Source organism: Anopheles stephensi, chromosome X, assembly GCF_013141755.1.
Source record: "Anopheles stephensi strain Indian chromosome X, UCI_ANSTEP_V1.0, whole genome shotgun sequence".
Taxonomy (NCBI): domain Eukaryota; kingdom Metazoa; phylum Arthropoda; class Insecta; order Diptera; family Culicidae; genus Anopheles; species Anopheles stephensi.
Genome location: NC_050201.1, coordinates 8,176,963 through 8,198,259, shown reverse-complemented (window position 1 = coordinate 8,198,259; position 21,297 = coordinate 8,176,963). Strand labels below are relative to the sequence as shown.

At 48.4% G+C, this 21,297-nt stretch overlaps 2 protein-coding genes across 6 annotated transcripts in view; one reads left to right on the top strand and one right to left on the bottom strand.

Annotated features, from left to right (window-relative positions):
- The window catches only part of LOC118517408 (monocarboxylate transporter 12-like), a 105,743-nt gene that overhangs the window by 8,008 nt on the left and 76,438 nt on the right, over positions 1-21,297 (top strand). The window lies entirely within an intron of this gene.
- On the bottom strand, positions 282-18,974 carry LOC118517407 (E3 ubiquitin-protein ligase HECW2). The gene is made up of 7 exons (XM_036063481.1): positions 18,498-18,974; positions 17,716-18,406; positions 15,643-17,639; positions 15,401-15,567; positions 5,223-5,456; positions 4,451-4,720; positions 282-4,375 (listed from the first exon to the last, which is right to left on the bottom strand). The coding sequence occupies exons 2-7, from the start codon at positions 18,113-18,115 to the stop codon at positions 3,565-3,567; spliced, it is 3,879 nt and encodes a 1,292-aa protein (XP_035919374.1). The 5' UTR covers positions 18,116-18,406; positions 18,498-18,974; the 3' UTR covers positions 282-3,564.

The following is a 21,297-nucleotide window of genomic DNA, read 5'->3' as shown; positions in this document are numbered from 1 at the left end:
GACGATACGCGATTGGTCCCATTGGGAAACGTAAAACGCGACACAACAACAACCCAGAAAAAAACAAAACAACACAAGACGCAAAATTATGTTTTGCACTGCTCAGCGCCAACAACATGGCGAACAGATTACATGCCCCAGATGGGGTAATGCGAGCAGCGGTCTTGATCTGTCGTCTGTCGGCGTGCCTTTACGCGACCGAGTTTCTCGCAATGCAGGTGCCACTGCAACCCAGTCCCACAGCCAGAATCCCTAACAAGGAGCACGACGGCAGCTCAACCTCACGAAAAAGCACACACTATCCGGTTTTTATTATCCATAGCTTTGCAAAGCAATTTGCATGTTTATTATCGCGTTTGTAAGTGTGTGTTACGTGTGTGTATGTGTATGTGACACACGTTTGCCGGGTGTCTTGCTGCTACATCACGTTCTCCCGATTGCTTCGTGTCCTCCGGAAGGCGTTCGCCCATATTTGATTTCACCAGCATCACATGTGTGACAAACAAGATGTGTGTGTGTGTGTGTGTGTGTGTGTGTGTTTTGCTGATCTGATTCTCGGTTTGCTGGGTGCAATTCCGTGTTTTATATGCTTTGCTCATTTCATTTTAAATCTCCACTTCGGGATCACTTTCGCAAACTCGCGACACGCGTGGCGATTTTTCTACCGGAGGCCAGTCTATTCCATCTACACGCTACGTTTAAGAGTGTGCTTCAAGTCCTAATGCTCGGTTGGATGCATCCCGAAAGCAGTCAATTATAAATGCTCGTAAACGGATCAAACTCTAACGAGAGACACGAATATCCGGACATCCTTAAGACGTAATGATCCTATTTTGAGCACACGCATACACTCATCTATATATATACACACACACACACGCATTAATGGCATTGGCTAATAAACAGTTGTCCCAGCAGTCTGGGGTGTGCTTTTTGTCTTATTTTTGTGCAAAGCCTAGAATCACCAAACTATCAAGCGCCCGTAATACTGCTCTCCCATTACTTGGCTACCGCTGTCGCGCTTTGTGCAGCACGGAAACTTCAAACCAAAATCCACTGTCGTTTTGGCAGGAAGCGGATGGGGGAGATAAGGAGATGTGCAGCGTAGTCCAGATTACTTGCATCACTAGCCTTTGCCCTTGTGATTTTGTTGTTGTTATCTTAAATCTGCTATCTGGCATTTTGGATTTTTTGCTAGTAGGACCTCCTTTGATTGAACGCTAGTCTACCATTGGGCCTAGGGATATTGGGGTATTAAGCTGTGCTGGTGACGGAGTTCGATCTCGGTGTCTACTAAACATCACGCGTGACCTATCTCCACCTGTATAGCTATAGTGTGCGCTGTAACACCCGTAGTTAAAGTTCGTGCTTGCAAACATAACCTTACAAACCTCGCTCACATTCTAATCCTCGCTCGAGTACAGAAACAATCTTCACACCTTACCGCACGACGAGTGTCTTGTCTTACTAATGTATATGACGCGCGTTATGAATATATGTGTGTGTTTGTGCTTTCCCGCTACTATCTTGAACACCGCTTGGTAACGAATAAATGGCTTGGGCCGGTTGAAGGCGACGCCTCCCGCACCTCTCGCGGCCACTCTTATTATTGATTAAAGTGTACTCTATAAATAAAACCGTGTAACCTGAAGAAACTATGAAACACTCGCAGCTCCACTGGCAAGTGGGCAAACATCGTGCTGAAGCCGGGCTTAGAGCATAATTTTCAATCAACTGCCCTCAAGCCCCCCGTTTCCCGTCCGTTTGGCGTGGGCTTTTAAAACCTTTCCATCAGGCCTTTAACTCCCGGTGTCACGGTAGTTCTGCACCGCTCTCGTGACACTCGTGCTTTGGTACAGAGAGCTCGTGACCGTGGAAAGATGATGGGTGGGGGGGTTAGTTTTCTGCTTTGGTACTTTTCGGCTTGTGCAACCGACGGATTCTCCCGGGAGCTGTAGCTCTTTCCGCCATTTTTTTTGCTTGCTTTTTTTTACTATCTGCTTGCAGAAAGTCATGGTTGTAGCTCCTACCTTCTTCGATCGAACATTATCATGCTAGCTATGTGTAGAGAGATTACACCCCATCCAAACCACCTACCTTACTACTTACTAGGGCGTCCTATACTTGTTTGGATATTGTTAGTATACGCTTCGTCCATGTGTTACCAGTAACAGTAGGAGTCTTTTGTTTTGATTTTTCGCTTTCGGTTCTCGGGTCCCTCGAGTGCATTCGACGTATTGGTAAAAAAAAAACTACTGGCAAACTTTAAAAGCTGCACCCTCCGTACCCGACCACAACTGGCTTCTGCGTACTTATAGCTAATCCCTTCACTATCTCCTTCCTTTGGGTTGTGTTAGTATGTAAATGTGTCTTGTCTTTTAAATGGTTAGCAAAAAACAATATGTCACACCTATCTAAGTGCTTGGTATGTTCCAATTATTCACACCAAAATGGCGGCACACCATCCCTTGCTCGAGGAAAGAAAGCAAAAATTCGTATGGTACGCTGTGTGCGTGTGCACACGTTAATGACAAGCTAGAAAATAAAGCAGGCCGCCACCATTTACTCACAACTATCATTTATCGAAGGCACCGATAAACGGTTTCACGTCTTCGATTAGCGGGAGCAATTAATTAACATGCGTCCGCCATACATTTGCATACCCATTTATCTCGCCTGCACGGCAAACGGTACGGCCAACCCGAAGCGCCAAGTGTCATTTAACATTTAACAAAATTAAGCACGACCAACCGTGTGACAACGATGCTGAAATGATACGGCTGGACAGCACAGAAGAAGAACATGAAACGGCGTGTGCCGCCATGATGGTCGGATTTGCAAAGCAAGGAATCTGGCGCATACAACTTCTAACGATGCCTTCAGGCACTCGTGGATCGTGGTTCGATATGGCTGGCGGAAGTCGAACAGCATCATTAGTGGGTGCAGTGTTGTAATGGGTCTTCCTTTGTCTTGTGCTTTTCCCGATAGTGAAGCGATTGCTTCCAGCAACCGGGGTTTTCGAATGCATCTGCAGCAACAGTCGCCATGGTTCGCCCATCCCACACTCGCCCCACGGACGATGTTTTCCCACTATAATCAGATATACCCGATGGCACATTTGCAAAGAACTAACTGGCGTGTTGGAATTAATTGATGCCCCCGTACTATGTTTAAACTGGTTTGCAAACTTATAAACCTTAATCGCTTCACTTAAACAATTTTAAGGTTTTGATTTACTTCTACTATGGAAACAAGTTCACATACACGTACGATTTATGTGTACAGTTGAATACGTTTTGTTTGATTATACTGTTCGATATCTGTCTTGGAAGGAAAGGTTAGTACGATTTGCTGACAAATAATTAAGCAAGAGTTCCTCAGTATGTGTCTCAAGCTAAAATCCTTAATTCAGCAAACGTTAAAAATGTGTGTGTGTTGGTTTGTAGTATGTGTGACAGTTGAGATAAATAAAATAAATACATATAAATATTTTCGCGGTAAAAGAACAACGACAACAAAAAAAAAACCATCAGTGTCTGTGGTCACCCAATCGTTCGCTTTCTCCTATTCAATTCCGAACGTGTTCGTTTCCTCAACCGCCAGCACTAACTTTTCGTACAGCACGTCCGGCGTCGGGTATGGGGGCAGCTCCAGCCGGTTGAAGCACGTGTGCGAACGGGGCAGCGCATCGGCACTGCCCCACTTCTCGATGCAGAACCGTCGCAACCCGTTCGAACCGCGCAACCCGGCAAAGCCATCGTGCGGGATGCTGGACGTACCGGTGACGAACTGCAGCAGCCGCAGCCGCTGCTCGTTGCTCATCCGATCGATCACCACCCAGAACCACATGATGACATGGTGCGTATCGTGGTACCCACCGCGGTACTCCGTGTTAGCGCGCCAGTCCAGCACATCGATCTCGACCGTGCCGGAAATGACGAGCTCCAGTTCGCTCGCATCAAACACCGACACCAGCCGGTGGTCGACAACCTCGTTGAACCCCCGCACCAGCCACTCCGTCTGCTCGAGTACGCCACGCTCCAGGCGCCATTTGATGATGCGATCCAGATAGTCACGCTTGTTCCGTTCCGACACCGTAATGTTTCGGCCGTTCGGCTTCAGCTCAATGTCGATCGACGTACCATCGGAACGTTCCTCGGTGACGGTAAAGTTAAGACCGAGCTCACCACAGTTGTCCATGTTGTTGTCCCTGATCCACAGCAGCGACTGGTGGAAGGAATTGTCCAGGGACTCGAGATCGCTTAAGGAAACGGGCAGTCGTAACAGTGCCTTGTAGAACGGACGGGTAAAGAACGCATCGAGCAGATACTGATGAACCAGAGCAAGTCCCAGTACGCGACCAGCAAAACGATACCTATGGGAGGGCGATGGAGATAGAGCAGAGTTAGTTGAAAGTGAAACTCATTCGCAACCATTAGCTAACCCTTACCACTCCAATATATCTTCCCGATCGGAAGGACGTTCCGGTGCGATCTGCACGGTGTAGATATCGTTCGCCGAGTACTCGAACATGTTACGGTACGGGCTGAACAGTTGGCGCGACAGCAGGTAGAAGAACTCGCGCGATGGTCCACCATAATCCAACCCGTCCTCCGTGTCCCACACGATGTTTAGCCGGCAGCGTTGCAGATCTCGGCGACTTGCCGCCATGATGCGCTCGTAGGCATCCTCCACCAGATGCGCTCGGCGTACTTCAAGCCTAGATTAAGCGAATGGATACACACACACACACACACACATACAGACAGAATAGAACAAAGCAAGGAATTATTACTCTCAGAAAAAAAAATTGAAAGCGTTTCGTGGGGAGATTCGCGTGCTGGTTGGTTGCTCCGTTATGTGCGCTTCCATGTCACCCAACCACTAAAAGGGAATGAACCGGTGTTGGTTTTGCATTTACAATTTATTCGCGGTAAATGAATGCGCCGAAGCGCAATCTACCATGACCGAAGTATGCCTATCTAGTTGGGCCGATGCGCGTACCATTTACTATCAACGCGGTCACGATGATGGTCAGCACGGTCCACGGAGCCCGAAGAAAAACAACTACCACCATCTTTATGCCTCCTCCTTCGATTGACCTTCAGATTGGCGAGGTTCGAAGCCAAATCGAAAGTACTAGCGACGATGCCCACCTTCACCTTCGCTTTGCACCAGGATTCTACCCCGGTTTGAAGGGTTCGTCGGTACTACGAACTTACCTCAGCTTGTGCGGACCCTGACCGTAGCCTTTTGACTCGAGCTTCCGGTAGAAGTTGCGCAGCTTGGCCTCGAAATCGCGTCGCATCGGAGCCCGCTGTACATGGCGTCCGCCCGGCTTCATCGTGTTGCCGCCGACGCCCCCACCGTGCACATTGAATCCAGCTGACGTGCCCTGCTCCGGGGGGCTGCGTGCACGCGGCGGAACATAGTTCATCACCTCGTCCTCGAACAGGCTGCGCATAAATGGATGATAAAGACGTGCGGAGAGATGATTAAAATTTTGCTTCGGTACTGAGTCATCTTGAGGCCCATGTGTATCCACCTGACCGAACATTCGGCGATCGGAAGGAAAACGGACCAATGTCAATGTCAAACTGCGGTCGGTGAATTAAGCAGTGCGGCTCTTTGAAACGTAACGAAATGGTTTGCGTGATTGAGGACGCCCGTACACGATTGCGTTGTAAACCGGCAGCTACCCCCTACACACACACACACATGCTGCACTACCGTACGGAAGCAGGAAAACTGTGCCGGACACTATAAAATCAGTTTTTGGACGGCTCCACAAGCTGTTCATCTTACTCCTCTCCATCTCACTCGCTTGTGCATCGAACATCGAATGTAGTCCAAAGACTGCACAACTGTTACGTGCAGTCGGAGTTAGAGATCTAGTGACTTTATTGTCAGGAGAAGCTCCATTAAAGGAGCTATGGTTGTATGATATCGTGGTCAGTATGACTCGCCGGTAATCGGATTCTTCTTGTCTTTGATTATCTACCAAATCACGTTCCTAGAAGAGGATTATCCTTCGTTTCTGGACATACTCCTGGACCGCTTGGAAAGACCTCAGACATCTTTTGTACCAAGAGATATCTTAATCATACGAAGTCAAACGGAGTACCTGTTCCAACAAATAAAAGAGCAGACTGGAATCCTACGGATTGGAATAATTCAATTCAAAATGATCAGTTAAATTGGGAATCAAGAAACACTTTCCTCGAGATTCCCACCAAAACAAGGTCTATTTTTAAATACATCCGGTACTATCGGTAACGGAGGCTGCCATGTCCTCTGAGCATCGGTACCGTAACACGATTCATTAAACAGAAACCAACTCCTTCAATGACGTCATGCATCGAGCGGGGAAATATCGATCTACCACCCTCGACACACTCACAAACAGGAGCCCTCAGCGAAACACCGGACAAAGAAAAGGGTGCCAAAAGTTTAATTAGCATAATCAAAGTGAACGACATAAAACGACAGTTAAGCGTCCACCAACAACAACAAAAGCAAAATAAAAACCCCATCTCAGCCCCCTTTGGAGCTTCTTCCTTTACTCCCCCCCCGCCCCCCCCCCCCCCTTCACACTCCACAAAACTCAGTCCCTAAATCAAACCCGTTGCTACGATGCGAATAGCGAGATTTCCAATTTTACGACCGTGTGCACGCCGGCAATGGCGGCACCTTTTACGAGCGCGTTCTTCGTATTTTGGTGTAGTTTTTTTTCCTGTGTGTGTGTGTGTGTGTGCATTCCACACTTTTTAAAAGCGTCAAGAAAAGCGTGTTTATCGGAATTATACTTGTGATTCCTTCGCTCTCAACATCCCGCATGCTTTTCTACTCTAGTCGCACGCTCGAGTTATTGGCGTCAACTAGAGTAAAGTGGATAAGAGTACGTGCAGCTGCTGGCATCTCAACCACTTCAGGATGCACCTGGAATGCTCGGCGAGTTTTTTAATAATTAATTAACCGTCTGTGCGTGACAACTACCACTAGGTACGTTTATTATATTGCGGATGACACTGAGTTGGAGGGTGGACCAGAGATGGTCAGAGATATGATGGGCACAGTTGACGAATGTATAGATATCCTTGAAGAAGAAGATGTATCTTAGCTGTATCTGGGCTATAGCTCTTTTTCTTCTTCTATTTGGCGAGCAATGTTTTCTTCTCCTATGTTTGTTCAGGCTTTTGTCTGAATTCTCATATACAGAGGCTTACTTTCTCTATCTAGACTTCGACTCTCCAGCGTCATCTGTTTGGCTATATCTCTAGATGATGCTTTAACTTCTTCAGAGTTCCACTTCAAAGCCAGCACTTTTTTCTCATTTTGTATGTAATACCTTAAGTATCCTGTCCCGAACGTCATACTTACATAGAGAACACGATGGAGAAACCGCGCACTGCCGCACCGGCAGCACGCGCCAGCGGACGGATGAATCGCCGAATGGAAAATCGCCGCCTAGCGGGCCGTTCCGGTGAACATTCAATATTAACCACATCTCGCTCATCTTCCCCATCCACATCATACTCCTCCCCGTCCTCCACACATACGAGCGTACAGTTCTTCCGACGGTTGTGAAAACTTATCCGATAGCTGCGCCGGTGCTCGCGACCCGCCGACGGACGGGATATCTTAACGCGCGAAAACACTCGTCGGCTGACCGTGTCTGCTAGATCGCGTTCGGCACTCATCCTAGCAACGCATTCTACAGAGTACTTCCGGCTTTGCAAAACGAAAACGAAACAAACCAAAACATGGAACTCGAACAAAGCGACAAAAAAAAAACAACTGAAACTTCACTTTCACCAGCTCACTGGAGCTCTGTCCCGTGACACAGTCCCGATCAGAGTTCGATATTTGGTCCGGTACCACGCACGCCTTGCCATCCAGTTAGCACGAATTCTACCCGTCCGGTGTGTTGCGGTGTACGCTTGCTGAGTGGAAATTAGTGTCAAGCTTTTAATATTCTCGACCAGAGGCGGGACCGTCATCATCGAAGAAACTTTTGGCGATAGCGACTTTGGTAACAACCGGGAGACCACATGCTTCTCTCTTCCAACTTCGGACGGCCGTTTCGAAGGTGGTGTAAACAATCAACCCAAACCTAGGTCAAGAATTGAACATTAGCGCTACCGACACTCTTTCTACAGAAATACGTAACGCAGTCCTCGGGCATGACTTAAGCTGGCCGGGTGGTAGCATTTGCACAGACCGAAACGAACAGAAATGCCACCAGGAGAGCGAAAGACATGTGTAAACAAAATGGTGCGATGCAAACATGTGCGTTTGGGGTTTGGGCGTTTCGTATCCATTGAAGATTTCTCTCCTACCGCGTGTGCTGATCTCCTTCGCCAAGCGGGAGAACGTACGGTGGGTTGAAAATTATGCATCTCCCCTTTTGCGATCTTCACCGATCATCCATCATCTTCCCGAGCAATTATGTGCTACCATGCCGGGGACCCAGACTTCTCGGACATCATCAGCTGCCGGGAGTGAAGGGAAGCCAATGTCAATATGCCGGGTGAACCGAACAAGTGCGTGCTCATTAGGTGATGACGGGTCGCTCTTTTGACTCTCTCTCTCTCTGTCTCACTCTCATCTGAGTCTGCTATTTGCAACATAAAGCAAGCTTGTTGGCAGGTGATAATGTGCCTTCATGCTTTCCTGGTGTTGGACACACATCTCAGTGACCTTGAGTTACCGCCATTGATAAGATGAAAAAGTGTTCTTCTTTTTTGTCTCGTCGTTTGGGAGAGTCAGACATCTCAGACCAGAAAAGTCAACCAGCAAATATAATTCCTGGTAAAGTGTGCTTCCAGGAAGCTGTGTCTGGGATATCTGGAAATAGTCTGCACTGTCTGCGATCTCATCCCCAACTCCAACGGTCAGTTTAATTTAACTCTCCAAAGAGCAGTAAGGACTGTTGCATATTAAAAACAGTGTACACAAAAAAAAACCCTCTCTGTTGAACGGTCATGGTGCGAGAGCAGCTGGTACGATGCAAAATAGTTGCATTCTGGTTGCAACCGGTATTCGCACTTAATTAACACACCCGCGTTTACCCGCGTCATCGTTGCCGCCCGTACCAAAAGAGACACCAGCCGAGCGCTACCGGTGCCGGCTGCCGGGCGTTCAATTATTGAGGTCGCTATGCGACTAGCATTCTAGCTTCCGCACCTGGCACGTTAACGCTTTCAATTTTGATAGAAAACAAAACTGGGGAGAGAAACTGGACCCAAAGTTGGTGTAGGGACGAGAACTTGCTGCTCTAGTCAATGTACCATATGAGTAGATTCGATCTGACAGTTCAGAGCAGGGTTCTCACCACTGATTTCTGGATCTCTATGACAAGCACTTATCGATATCCGGGGATCGTGACTGAAGTATCTCAAATCTTGAGGAATATCCCAGTGTCCTATCCGGTAGCTTCACTCTGCTCCATCCAAGAGTTGACAGTTTCCCCTGACCGACGAATGCACTGATTTCTGCATCGTTTTGTCAAGCATCTAACGATTTCCGGGGCATAAACGAGCAGGTACAAACGCGCGCTGTACGATCAGATCAGCTGAAGTGACGATTGAAGCACAGGCAGTACACCTGCATTCTAATGCTGTCGATCAGAACGATGATGATGATTAGTCCGGATTCGCCCGGACGCCAGCACACACGGCCAACCCAGATGGTCAAGGACAGACACCGGTTGGGTCCTTCCGCCATGCACCGTTCGCGCGGCACGCCACACACACACGCATCCAAGGACACGGGTTCGGACCGATCCGGGTGACAAAGATGCCGTGCTAGATGCAGATACACACTCTAGTAACGCTTTCTCGTCGCTGTGGGGTGTAGGGAGAGCCGCTAATTGGACAGAGCTCCGGTGGACGGAAGCTAGCGTGTGTGCTGATCGATCTTTCCGATCGGACGCGCAGACAACAGACAAATCAGCGACGCTGTGTGCCGTTGGTCAGAGCAGTCTTTAAAATCCCTTCTCCAGGCAAATATTTCACTAGATTTAAGCGCACAACATTCGCAAAGCAAAACCTCCAATGCAAAGTCTCGATTCAAGAGATAGGAAGAACGAAAGAAAAAATCTTCTTCTCAAAGGTTTGACTTGGTTTTCGGTTTTTTTTTAATAATAACCTTATTTTCCTGCTCGAGAAACGAAATTCAAACGAAAGAGAGTTTTTGTCGTCCACTTTCCCCAACACCGAACCGCTCCGGGCAGTTCCATTCGATAGGTCAATTTGATGCTAAATTCAATCAAAAGCTGAAGTCCCCAAAGAAAGAAGCATCATCGCCTGAAGGGTTTTATTCTCTACCTGTGCGCCATACGGAACCTGAAGTTCGGTTCCAAGGCACCAACAAAACAAAGAAGCCGGTATTGGTACCCTTCCCCCCAATAATCGATGCTCTTCGTAACAGGCCGTTCGCTAGCCAAGTTCCGAATGGTGGACGCGATGGACACGATGACTGTCCAGCGCACCAACCTTGACAGCGCGTTCTATTCTTGATGGGGAGCCATGTTTGTTGCTGTCTCCAATAATGGTTGCATTGAGCAATTGGACGAGCATAAAGAGCATGTACTGTCGAAGGTAAGGTGCTGCAGGGTTATACGATAAGCTACCGTACCGTTCAATGCCGATTGTGCGTTTTTTCAAGCGATAAGGAAGATAGCCGGTAAGTTGGGCATGAGCATGTCTCATACACTATTTCAAGGGTGCGGTTTATCGAGATGTCAACATAGATACAGATAACCGCCGTGAGCAGTTTGGTAGGGGTTTGCACCAGCAAAAGACGGCTTCCAAAACATCCGAAACTCCAACGACTTCCAAAACCTATTAATTGGGACTTTCCAAATTTCTACCGGCTCTTGCTGTTCGTCTAAAGGGATGTATAGTAATTTGTTGCTTTCTTTTTCGACCGAAAGAAAGGATGACGATCTATCCCTTAAAGACACAACCACAAAAAAGAGTCTAAATACGCAAAGGTTAAGAATCAACCAAAGTCAAGTGACTTGGTTGGGTCGAAAACGGTGTAGAGACGCTTCCCTGTAGTCGTCCATTTTTTTTTTTTGAGTGTATGAACCCGAAACGACCTTTTCTTCTTCTTCTTGGAACGGATAGCACATCGAGTTCCGGATGTGTGTTTATCGATCTTGATGAGCAGCGTCGTCGAGTGAGAGAAACGCAACGCGAGGGTCGCGAACCGTCCCAGATACGACCCAGATTCCATGCACCGGTGGCTACCCGTCAGCGTCGTATGCATGGGCCCGTTCTTCCTCTTTCTTACGGTGCAAGCATTGTTATGCAGCTCACACACACACACACACTTGAAGCCACACACCCAAAAATTATGATGCTGTTAAAGTCACCCCCAGGGGTGAACAAAGCGTAGCAACAACGCACGTGCACGCCGGTATACACACACTTGTAGTGATGTGTGTGCACGCACCCAGCTGACGGGTCAATTGTGCTTTACTTCTGCACTTCATTCATGCATTGCTCTCCAATACCTAACACATCCAACACCAGTCCAGTCCTTCTCACCCGGGCAAATCTTGAGCATTCTGTAGACGTTGGCAAGGGGGAATTTACGGCCAGGAAGAAGCAGGATGCACGATACACCTGCTATTACGTCGTGCGACGCTTTATGCGACGTGCGTAATACGGAAATCAGCTGGTCGTTGTCCTTTCACTATCAACGACCGGCGAACTGTTGGTTGGTGCTGCTGCGTCATTAATCTGCGTACCAGAGTGGCAGGATATCACAGCCCACAAAATCTGAGGGAGAGCGAGATGTGTTAGAGAGGGGGGGGCCTCATAGATAGGGAAGCAAATGACGCATTTTTATTACATCTGTATGCATCTCAGCGAAAGGAAAGGGGGTAAAATTCTTCCCAGCAAAGGAATGAAGAAGGGGAAGATTTCGAAGTTTTCACCCATAACTTCGCGAGCGCACGGGGTAAAAACAAAGGGCGCGAATACTTTGCACGGGCTTTCGATAAGGGGCACCTGAACACTAAAATTAGACCACTTTAACTTCACATGCCAATATAGCGATTGGTGGATGACTTGGTTCGATTCGACAACGCACGAACACTGTAGGCTGTGTACTTCGACTGGCCACACCACACAGGCAGGTCTGTCTGAGGGTTAGCTAATGTAACCGAAAATACTGCTGCAAAATCCGAAAGATAATCTCCGTCTCTGCGCTAGCAAATGACATCAGCCTCCGGTATACCTCGGACGATATGAGTCAGTACGATGTATCGAGCTGTTCCATCTGAACTTCAACAATTAACTTCTTCGCCCGGAGGACTGGATCGAAGCGATCGAAGCAACAGCATAAAACCGGCAGGTCGTTGTTGTTGTTGTTGCTGGGGTGTAGGTATAATCGACGCCGCCAAACATCGTGCCGCGGAGGATTAAATCATTCCTGACGCATGCATGCACCGAGCTGGTGGAGAGGTATCGTTCGCGGGAGTCGTTGCCACCGTATTGCATGCAATTGGATTAATATTCTTTAATAGGCACTCTTCAGGTGTACGTCGGCAAGACACTGTAAGCCACTCGTAACGAACTCCCATGCCACTCTGACAGTGTGCTGACAATTAATAGTAGCTAGCGTCATCGGGCAAACGCTTCTGCCAGTTGATGGATATACCGGGTTGTTGATCGTCGTTATGTGTAAAGGGTGCTTTGATTGAACGAAAAACGCCAAACAACGAAACCGAGAAAGCCACAAAAATTCGACAAAAACCACACTCGACACAGCACGACGAAATAGCAACACACACGTTAACACACAAAAACACACCATCTATGCTAGACGGCCGGAGCCTTCGACTTTTCCTGCGCGCGCGAAAACGTGTCCGTTCGCTCGAGTGACGACCACCGGAATGATACACGCAATGCGCTCGCGACAATAACACTCTTGGCTAGAAGATTCTCCTGATTCGCACAGCGCGCTCCGTCTGCCGCACCGGACGGTGGGCCGGTACGACGCGTAAAGCGGCGAAGGGCGAACGCGGGCGTTCGAATCCGGACGATAGCCGGGGCTGTACGAAGATATAGCCCGGCCGGAAGAAACGAACGAAAACATGCACGAATGGTTTATGCTCTGTATGCAGTTTTTGTTGTTTGACTGCATCCTCCTTTACTTCAGCTTGTCTTACATTCGAAAGGAAGGAGAATCTCGCCTTATGGACTTTAAAAATGGAAAGGTTTAGGAATGAGTGGTGTTGGCTACATAAATTAAATATTCTAGTAGTAAATGTCCAATTTTATAGGCCAGAAAATTGAAAGTCCGATTTAAGACACTTGTTGGAACATATGGTCTAGGATGGCGGACTCTACATTGCCGTGATGAAGTACTTGTGGAAGGTCCAACAAGCTGTTTTCTACAAGTGAACCTTAGCACAATCACACAGACCTAGAAAAAAATATTTGTCGCAGCGATTTACAAATGTTGTGACAAGTGTGGTAATCTTTGCAACTATTGCACACTAGCGCCATTTTTTTAATAATTTTTTTTTAACCGGAAACGTTTCTAAAACTGATCTAAAAACTTAAAACCAAACACGTAGACGAACAGAACACCCAAATACGCTGAGATGCCAATTTCCCCGAGTGCGCACTTGCTTGAGAATAGTTGCTGTTCGCGCGAGTCCGAAAAGAAATTCCCATCCGCCCGTACTCAAAAGACCACCACCGCGACACATATGTCAGCCTACGGACGCGTTGGAAAACAAATCTCGAAATAATCTCGCCTAACGTTTTCCTGACCTACAGCAACGGCACGCAGATTCGCCGGCCGGAAATGGCACGACTGCTCGTGTTGGAAATGCAGTTTATTTTTGGGCGGGAATGATTCACTGAAGCTTCTACATGTTGTGGATAAACTGTTTAACATATAAAGCCTTTGGAAGAGTAGATTATTAGCAATATTGGATACTAAATGGTGCAGTTGGACTTACAAATTAGAAACAACAAAAAAAGATGGAGTCTTATACTCTAGAAGCAATATTGGACTTTCGTGGGGGGGAATCGAATCTGACAATAAGACAGCAGCAATGGAAGCATTTTTAGTGGAGAAATTAAAATCGCCAATGTAGGGAAAGCCGTCGAGGAAATTCTACTACTTCCAACCAGAGCAAACTACTTCCTTATACGGTCTAAGGCCACAAGGAAACGACCTCCCGTGCAGAATTGACGACCATCATACAACGCACTCGCAACATTAGACTCGCGTCAGACACTCCAGATGCGTAGGTGTTTCCCTGGTGAGCAGCAGAGTCTCGCTTCAATGGGAAAATTTATTTTTGCGCGCTAGAACACTGGACGGATGGAATTCGATTCTACATACTGGATAGCTTAGAAACTTTTAGTCGAACGAAAACAAAAATCCATTATCTGATTAAAAACTCCTCTTGTCGTTAAATTATTTAAGAGAGCACATAGCTGATGGCATACAAGTAAACACAAACTAGATCACCAAACACGCTTCAATGTCCACGAAAAACTTTAACTTCCACACCAAAAACGTTCCTCCAACAATCAGAACACAATTCACACTGACACCAGACGTCACATTCGCTGAACGTGCCCATTCAATCCAAAGACCACCAACAGAATGACAGCCGCAACCGGCTAACGGACATAGAGGGCTGCACGCCAACCTAGCAAAATTTGTGTCGGTGTCGCAGCAAGCGGAAGCGGCAAGAGAGAAGCCGATTCTTTAGGGAGTGAGAGCGGGAGTCTGGAAGTACTTCATTTGTTTATATCTAACAAGCTTTGATCTCAATGCTAAAAGGCCCACCAAAGTGCCGCGATTGTAACAATCGTACTGTTTGTGTTAAGAATATAAAATAAACGCCAACGACACTTAGTTTTAATTGTACAATTTACTGTACAAAACCAGGAGGGTAAAAAACCTCAGGCGGAATATGACTAGCATGTCATGCTCGGGAATTTTTAAATCTCGGGATGGACATGACAGGCCGAGATCTTTCGAGGTACTAGAGCCACATACATCTCTGTTAACGAACCCTTAAACCTCATAAAGCGCAAGGTATGCAGAACAACCTTTCGATCGTGTCAGCATCCGGTTCTCCATATTCTAAACAAGTGTGTTTGGAGCCTGTCATATGTTCGCAGAAGTTTTTTTCTGCAAACGTCAACTCACTTTGGTTCTTGCGTTCGACTCACGGATTTTTTTGGAATGTCCTTTGTCTGCATTTCAATCTTTGGTAACTGTTATTGCACGTTTAACGCGGATGTATACATCATAAGTCACGGGACAATATAAATGTCTTCGACAAAATTTTGGGTCCTAGCACGGGAACAGCTCCGAGAGATGTTAACCATAACATAATTCAAGCAAATGCACTTACCTCAACAGAATCGTAAGCTCCAAATCGTGGCTGTATCGATCGAGTGCCGTCGTACCCTCGACTCGGATGGAGTTGATTTTTTCCCGCAAATTGCGCGAACAGGCGGCCGCACCGTGTCGTTCACGCAGAATCTCCAGTATGTTTGGTTGACGCAGAAACGCAACCACCTAAAAGATGGTACATAAAAAAGGGAGATTTAGTTTAATCATGCTTTTTTAATCGCCAAAAACAAATCCGCTTACCTTGTCGTTGTATGCCACGGGAATTTCCGGTGATCCAACGTGCGCCAGCCGGGAGATTGTGCCCGGTGGTCGGGGCGGTGGAATGGGCCGTTCGTCGGGGTAGGGACTAGCGACGGGAAGCAGAAGCGCACCACCACCACCACCACCACCAACCGGTGGACGATGATGGCGACCCCGGGGACCCTCCGTTGGTAGCCTTGGATCCATGAACGAGGTACGCCGGTTAACGTGATCGATGAAAAATTGCTTCCCACTTTGATCGAGCTTCGTTTCCCAACCGGACGGCAGATCTTGCGCGTTGAGCGCGAAACAGTTGACCAGCGCAACCAGATCGCGGTTGTGCTGATACCGGCCGAAGCAACCCGGATCACGCCTTACCCGGGACACCATGTGCTTGAGGGCGGCGTTCCTGTTGTACAGCTGGATCGCTTCACCGTTCGTGTGAAGCATCGAGTAAAAATCGGACCGACAGATCATGAGCAGGGCCGGATGGAAGGGACTGCCGGTGGTGGAAGCAGAACGGTTACCACCACCACCGGTCGAGCTCGAACGCGACCGGGTGGCAATCGTTGCGTTGCCCGTGGACGTTGATGGTCCATTCTCCTGTCGCATATGTTCGTAGATTGTGCGGCGAATCGATTGATAGCGTCGATCGAGCTGCTGCCGGTGCGCGTCCGGACCGTGCGCCAGGACGGCGGATGTACCGAGTGGTCCGGGACGCTGCCAGGAGGTGGTGCGGGTTGCGTGGTCAATGTAGAAGATCCGTCCATGGCTATCCATACGCGCCTCCCACGCTGGTGGCAGTGGTTCATCCGGTTCGGCAAGAATCGCCCGGGTACGCTCGGGGATCGAAGGCAGCCGCATACTAGGAACGTGCCGGACCGCACCTTCCACACCGGTATGATCCGATCCGGCAGCAGCGCCTTCATCCGGGACGACTGCTTCCGGATCCGGTTCCACCATTGGTGGACGTTCGAATCGTGCATCCTGTGCTCCGTAGCCATGTTCGTATGAAGCCACCGAAGAGGCACCCGTCGACATAACCGCTCCGGCCATTCGATTCCTTCGGGCGTGATGTGTTGGTGTTGGTGGACAAACTAAATCCGACCCCATTCTTCCACCGACACGCGTTAGCGGTCTCGGCTGTGGTCTTGCCGGTTCGGGTGATATTTCCCGCATCGGACTACCGGGACCACTGGCCGGACTGCGAGCCGTGTGTACCGACGGTGCAGCCACCTCCGTCGTGTAATCCGCCGGCAGTGGCCGTACCGGACCATACTCACGGCTTCTCGGTTCACGCCCGCTCGACGGTGTCCTGGCGAGCGGACGATGTGGCCGCACCGTCCTCGCCGTCATGTCTCCCTCCACCGAACCGCCTTCCTCACCCACAGTTCGCGTAACCTTTCGCAGCGGAATCTTGCCCGCGATCTGTCCACCGCCTCGCGTACCAATCGAATCGGTCGTATCGTTACCATTCCGATCCAGTCGCATCCTGCGCAGTGGTGTCGACGCATCCCCAGCCGAATTATTGCCTTCCACATCCGGCACCCCCTGACCGATCAATCCTCCCACCGCACCCTCCACCTCTAGCGCTTGCTGCTCCTGCTCGTCCATATCGATAATGTCAAACGAAAATCCGTCGCCAGCAACCGGCACCGTCGCCGGGTACGAACGGTTCGCCGACGAACGATGCGCTTTAGCGCTTTTCGGAGGCCAAGAACGTTCCAGCGGCCGGTGCCCGGAGCTTCCCTCGATCCAGAACTGCTTCTTGCGGGAACATCCCACCCCGTCCGGGGATAACCGATTCGGGCGAACCTTTTTCTTCGTACCGTTCGGGTTCGGTTCGGGATCCGTTTCCGGTGCCCTGGATTCGATACTGGTTGTATCTGGATCGGAATTGATATCTAGCGGTTGTTCACTTTTCCGTCGCACACCGGACGTTGATGGCGTTAGACCGGGTTCGGCGGCGATAGGTTCACCAGCATTATTACGATTTCCTGTTGAAGAACGAAAAACAAATTATTTTGGTATAAAATATTACTTTAACGGAACAAAAACAAAATCCGTACATACCATCTGCAAAATCAGCTACTTCTTCCTGCTCCTGGTGTTGCTGTGCTTCTTCCCCGTCTTCGGACGGTTCCCGGTTGGCGGCTTCCGGTTGCGGTTCGGTGCGTATTTCGAACATTTTTAAATCCAAACACTCTTCGTACGGTGTTGGCGGACAGTCTTGCTGTGCGGCACCCCGCAATTCAGGCGGTTCCTCTTCCTCTTCTTCGTCCTCCTCCTCCTCCTCATCCTCATCTTCACCATCGGATTCGCTCGGTCCGTTCGTGCTTTGACCACCGCCTCCGATCGCTAACCCGTCCTGTTCCGCGTCGAGGTCCACTTCCGTGTCCGGTTCCTTCCTGGGCGGTCTTGAGCTGCCCGGTTCCGGTTCGTCAGCCCGTCCCTCCCGTTCGCAGCTCGCCATCGTTCTCGCTCTCTCACTCAATCTCTCTCTCGCTTGCTCTTATTGCCTTCGGGGGTTGCCTCTCGGAGGGAGGAATTCGGTCAACATCTTGCTGCTACAGCTGTTCCGGTTCATCGTGCCGTCTCGTACACACATACTGCCAAACCGTGCTCGGTTGATTGAAGAATCGATTGATGGGCTGGGGATAGATTGGAGGCACCAGTCGGTTGATCGGAATGGTGCAGTGGTTCTTTGCCTGAGACGCAATCGTTAACCCACCATTCCATTCAATACAGCAACAACAAAAAAAACCTGCCCAAAAGCAAAAGACGCATACCCGTATTGTTTACGTTTCGTATGTTTACAGTGTTTCTCTTCACTTTTCCGACCCTGCACTTCTTACCCTTCGTCCTACTGCTGCTGCTGCTTCTGCTGGTGGTGATGATTAGGGGTGTAAAATTTGTTTACACCTGCGATACTGATGACGTCGCAATACTTTCGACACACACACACACGATTGTTACACGCGGAATTACATTCGTACGACACTGATTTCCCTATTTTTCGCACAATTTTTACACTCTAAACATTACAATCCGCTAGCGGAATGATTTTGCTTCTACACACACGGAACACACGCACACAACTACCGAGCGCCGTTTTGACGTTTTAGGGGAGGAAAAATGGTTTTCGCCTATGGGTGGGCGAAATTTCGCCTGCATTTTTTATTTTTTTTTTTGTTTTTCTTTTCGCTCGTGTCTTGCCGTGCTTACGAAAGATTCACCGCTTGAGGGCGCTACCGTACGTAACGAGAAAAAAGCTCAAGATGTAATCTGTAGTGGTGGTTGTGGTGAATAAGAAATTCACCACGGTCTATCGTGATCTTCGATTTATAGAGTTACATGAGGTGAATGGCATTGATTGTAATTATTTTTTATTGAAAAAAACAACGTCACTCCTGGAATTCAGTTGAGGATTTTGAGGAGGTCTGGTAGCATCATGTATGGTAGAAGGTAAGGTAGGTAGGACTGACTATTTAGCAATCGGGATAATCAAATCAGGCAATCAGCCTCAAACCGCCTTTTTAACTCCTTTTTTTCTCGGCCATACGACCTGCCACCAGGTCTAATGCAATGGCTCATTAGACTTGTTGATGCCACGTAGTTGGATAGTTCCATTCCTCACTGCGGGGGAACAGTCTGGATGGGATTCGATCTCCAGCTCCAGACATATGAAGACCAACGCCGCTTTCGCCCCGCCTGTACTGTTTATGTCCGTAAGCTATTTATCATCGCATCAGTAAGCTCCACATCGAAATCCATCAGAACGATTCGAATTTTAGCATAATGTATTCTACGATATGCATTATGCAATCGTCAATCGCCTCCTATTACACCATATTTATCTCGGTGGGAATCTAGTATTTGCCAGAATAAGCTTCAGCGCAGCAGCGAATTCATTTGGAACAGGTTTGTGATTATTCATACTACACATCTGGAATGAGGAGCTGCGACACACAATGTTCATGTCACATCATCACCGATCTGACAAAGCCTCCCCTTGTCCGCAAAGAGTCTGTCATTTTAGCTTCATACGAAACGGTAATTAGAATCTGATTGGAGTGTATGTATAATTGCATTTGAAGATGCCAATTTCTGATACCTTATTGGGGTGTCCGATGATGGATGCGACAGCTCCAACCATGTCGGGATGTCTAGAATCCGGATCCCAAAGATCGAATCCCGTCCGGACCTGGACTGAATATCAAGCTACACGAAAATTCCAATCAAGGAAGCCAGAAATGCCAGGCAAAGACCTCTCTAGGTCGTAGAACAAACGAATGATCTGGAACCATTGGGCCCTAACTACACGTTGGCCCACGTGGTCACCTCATTCAGCATTCCTCGAGCACTCTCCAACGGTGCTCTAGCTTTAATATCCCGCTTATCCAGCTCGCTCGCTTTTCGCCGAACCCAGACCACCAATCGCTTTTGCGGACTGCAATCGCACAGCCAGAAAATGCCGAAAAGATTCACGCAATCAGCGAAATGCGCATTCGATCCGATCACACGATTCGTTTGATTGATGTTGATCTGACAGGCTCGCTGTTTGTTTTGTGGCGATAATTTCGATTTCGGAGATGACCTTTTTTTTGGCGCGCGCACCACCAGTTGGTTTATCATTAGCCATCAAAACCGTGGCCTTTGACCACGGGGTTAGACGGTAAGGTGGTGGTAAGGGGTGACCACACTTTTCAGCTTTCGACACTAACGCATTGCCGCCCTGATAGAGATCGCTGCAGAAAGTTGGCTCTAACCACACTAACAGCCAAAGGCTACTGCTACTCATCAGCACTAAATGTACATCATTAATGGTTAAGCTTTAATGGCTGCTTTTTAAATGGAGGTTCGCAAAGGGAAGCATGGATAGAAGTCACATAACGAGAGGTCATCAAGAAAACCAGCGTTCAGACTTTCGTCCATTTTTAAAGCCATCAAAATTTAGGTCCAGGTTGAGAGTATGGAGGAGCTGCAGAAGAGCGTAAAGTGTCCAGATCCAGACAATTCAATGCTCCAGAACTTGTCTTTGGCAAGTCCTCACAAAATCTCCCGTAAGGACAGTTCGTACTTCAAAGACTTAGACAATCGTATACTTCAAGAGACTTTACAGGGTTCCTCCGCTTCTCCGGATGATCCTTTCGCCTTATGCGTAGTTGCTGGTGGACATCGCTCCCGGGACAACAGCTCACGATGGCCTGCAGCAATTAATGGACGGGCAATCATTTGCGTTTTTTTTATTGCGCTGCTTTTACCTCAAGTTTTACGCGCATCACACTACCGTTTGCGTGTAATTGCAATTGGACGGTTGCAGCGGTTTTGCCCGTCCGCCATGCATCCGAAACCATCACGACGCTTCATTTGGCGAGCTTGGAAGCGTTTGGCACGACAGTGGCTAATTAAAATGTCGTTGTAAACTGTGCGGGACAACCATTACTGACCCTGCCGGCCCTGCCATTAACTTCACCAGGGTAACGATTCCGTGTGTGGTACGGAAAACGAAAGTCCCGGAGTTTGATTGTTATGGAGGTACCTCAATCTGAACCTCGGTCCATTTTACCGTGATAACAGCTCGTGGCAGGCTTCTCCTTCAAGTTTTTCGCTTAGCCCAACACGAGCAAAATCATTCATTTGACCTTTCATTTA

What these genes read in the sequence shown, in the direction of transcription:
- LOC118517407 (XM_036063481.1), bottom strand. Translation starts at nt 18,115, where the DNA reads ATGGCGAGCTGCGAACGGGAGGGACGGGCTGACGAACCGGAACCGGGC. An exon ending in CCGTGGCATACAACGACAAG is followed by an intron (nt 15,568 to 15,642) that starts GTAAGCGGATTT and finishes ACCATCTTTTAG; the next exon opens with GTGGTTGCGTTTCTGCGTCA. An exon ending in CAGGGTCCGCACAAGCTGAG is followed by an intron (nt 4,721 to 5,222) that starts GTAAGTTCGTAG and finishes CGCTTAATCTAG; the next exon opens with GCTTGAAGTACGCCGAGCGC.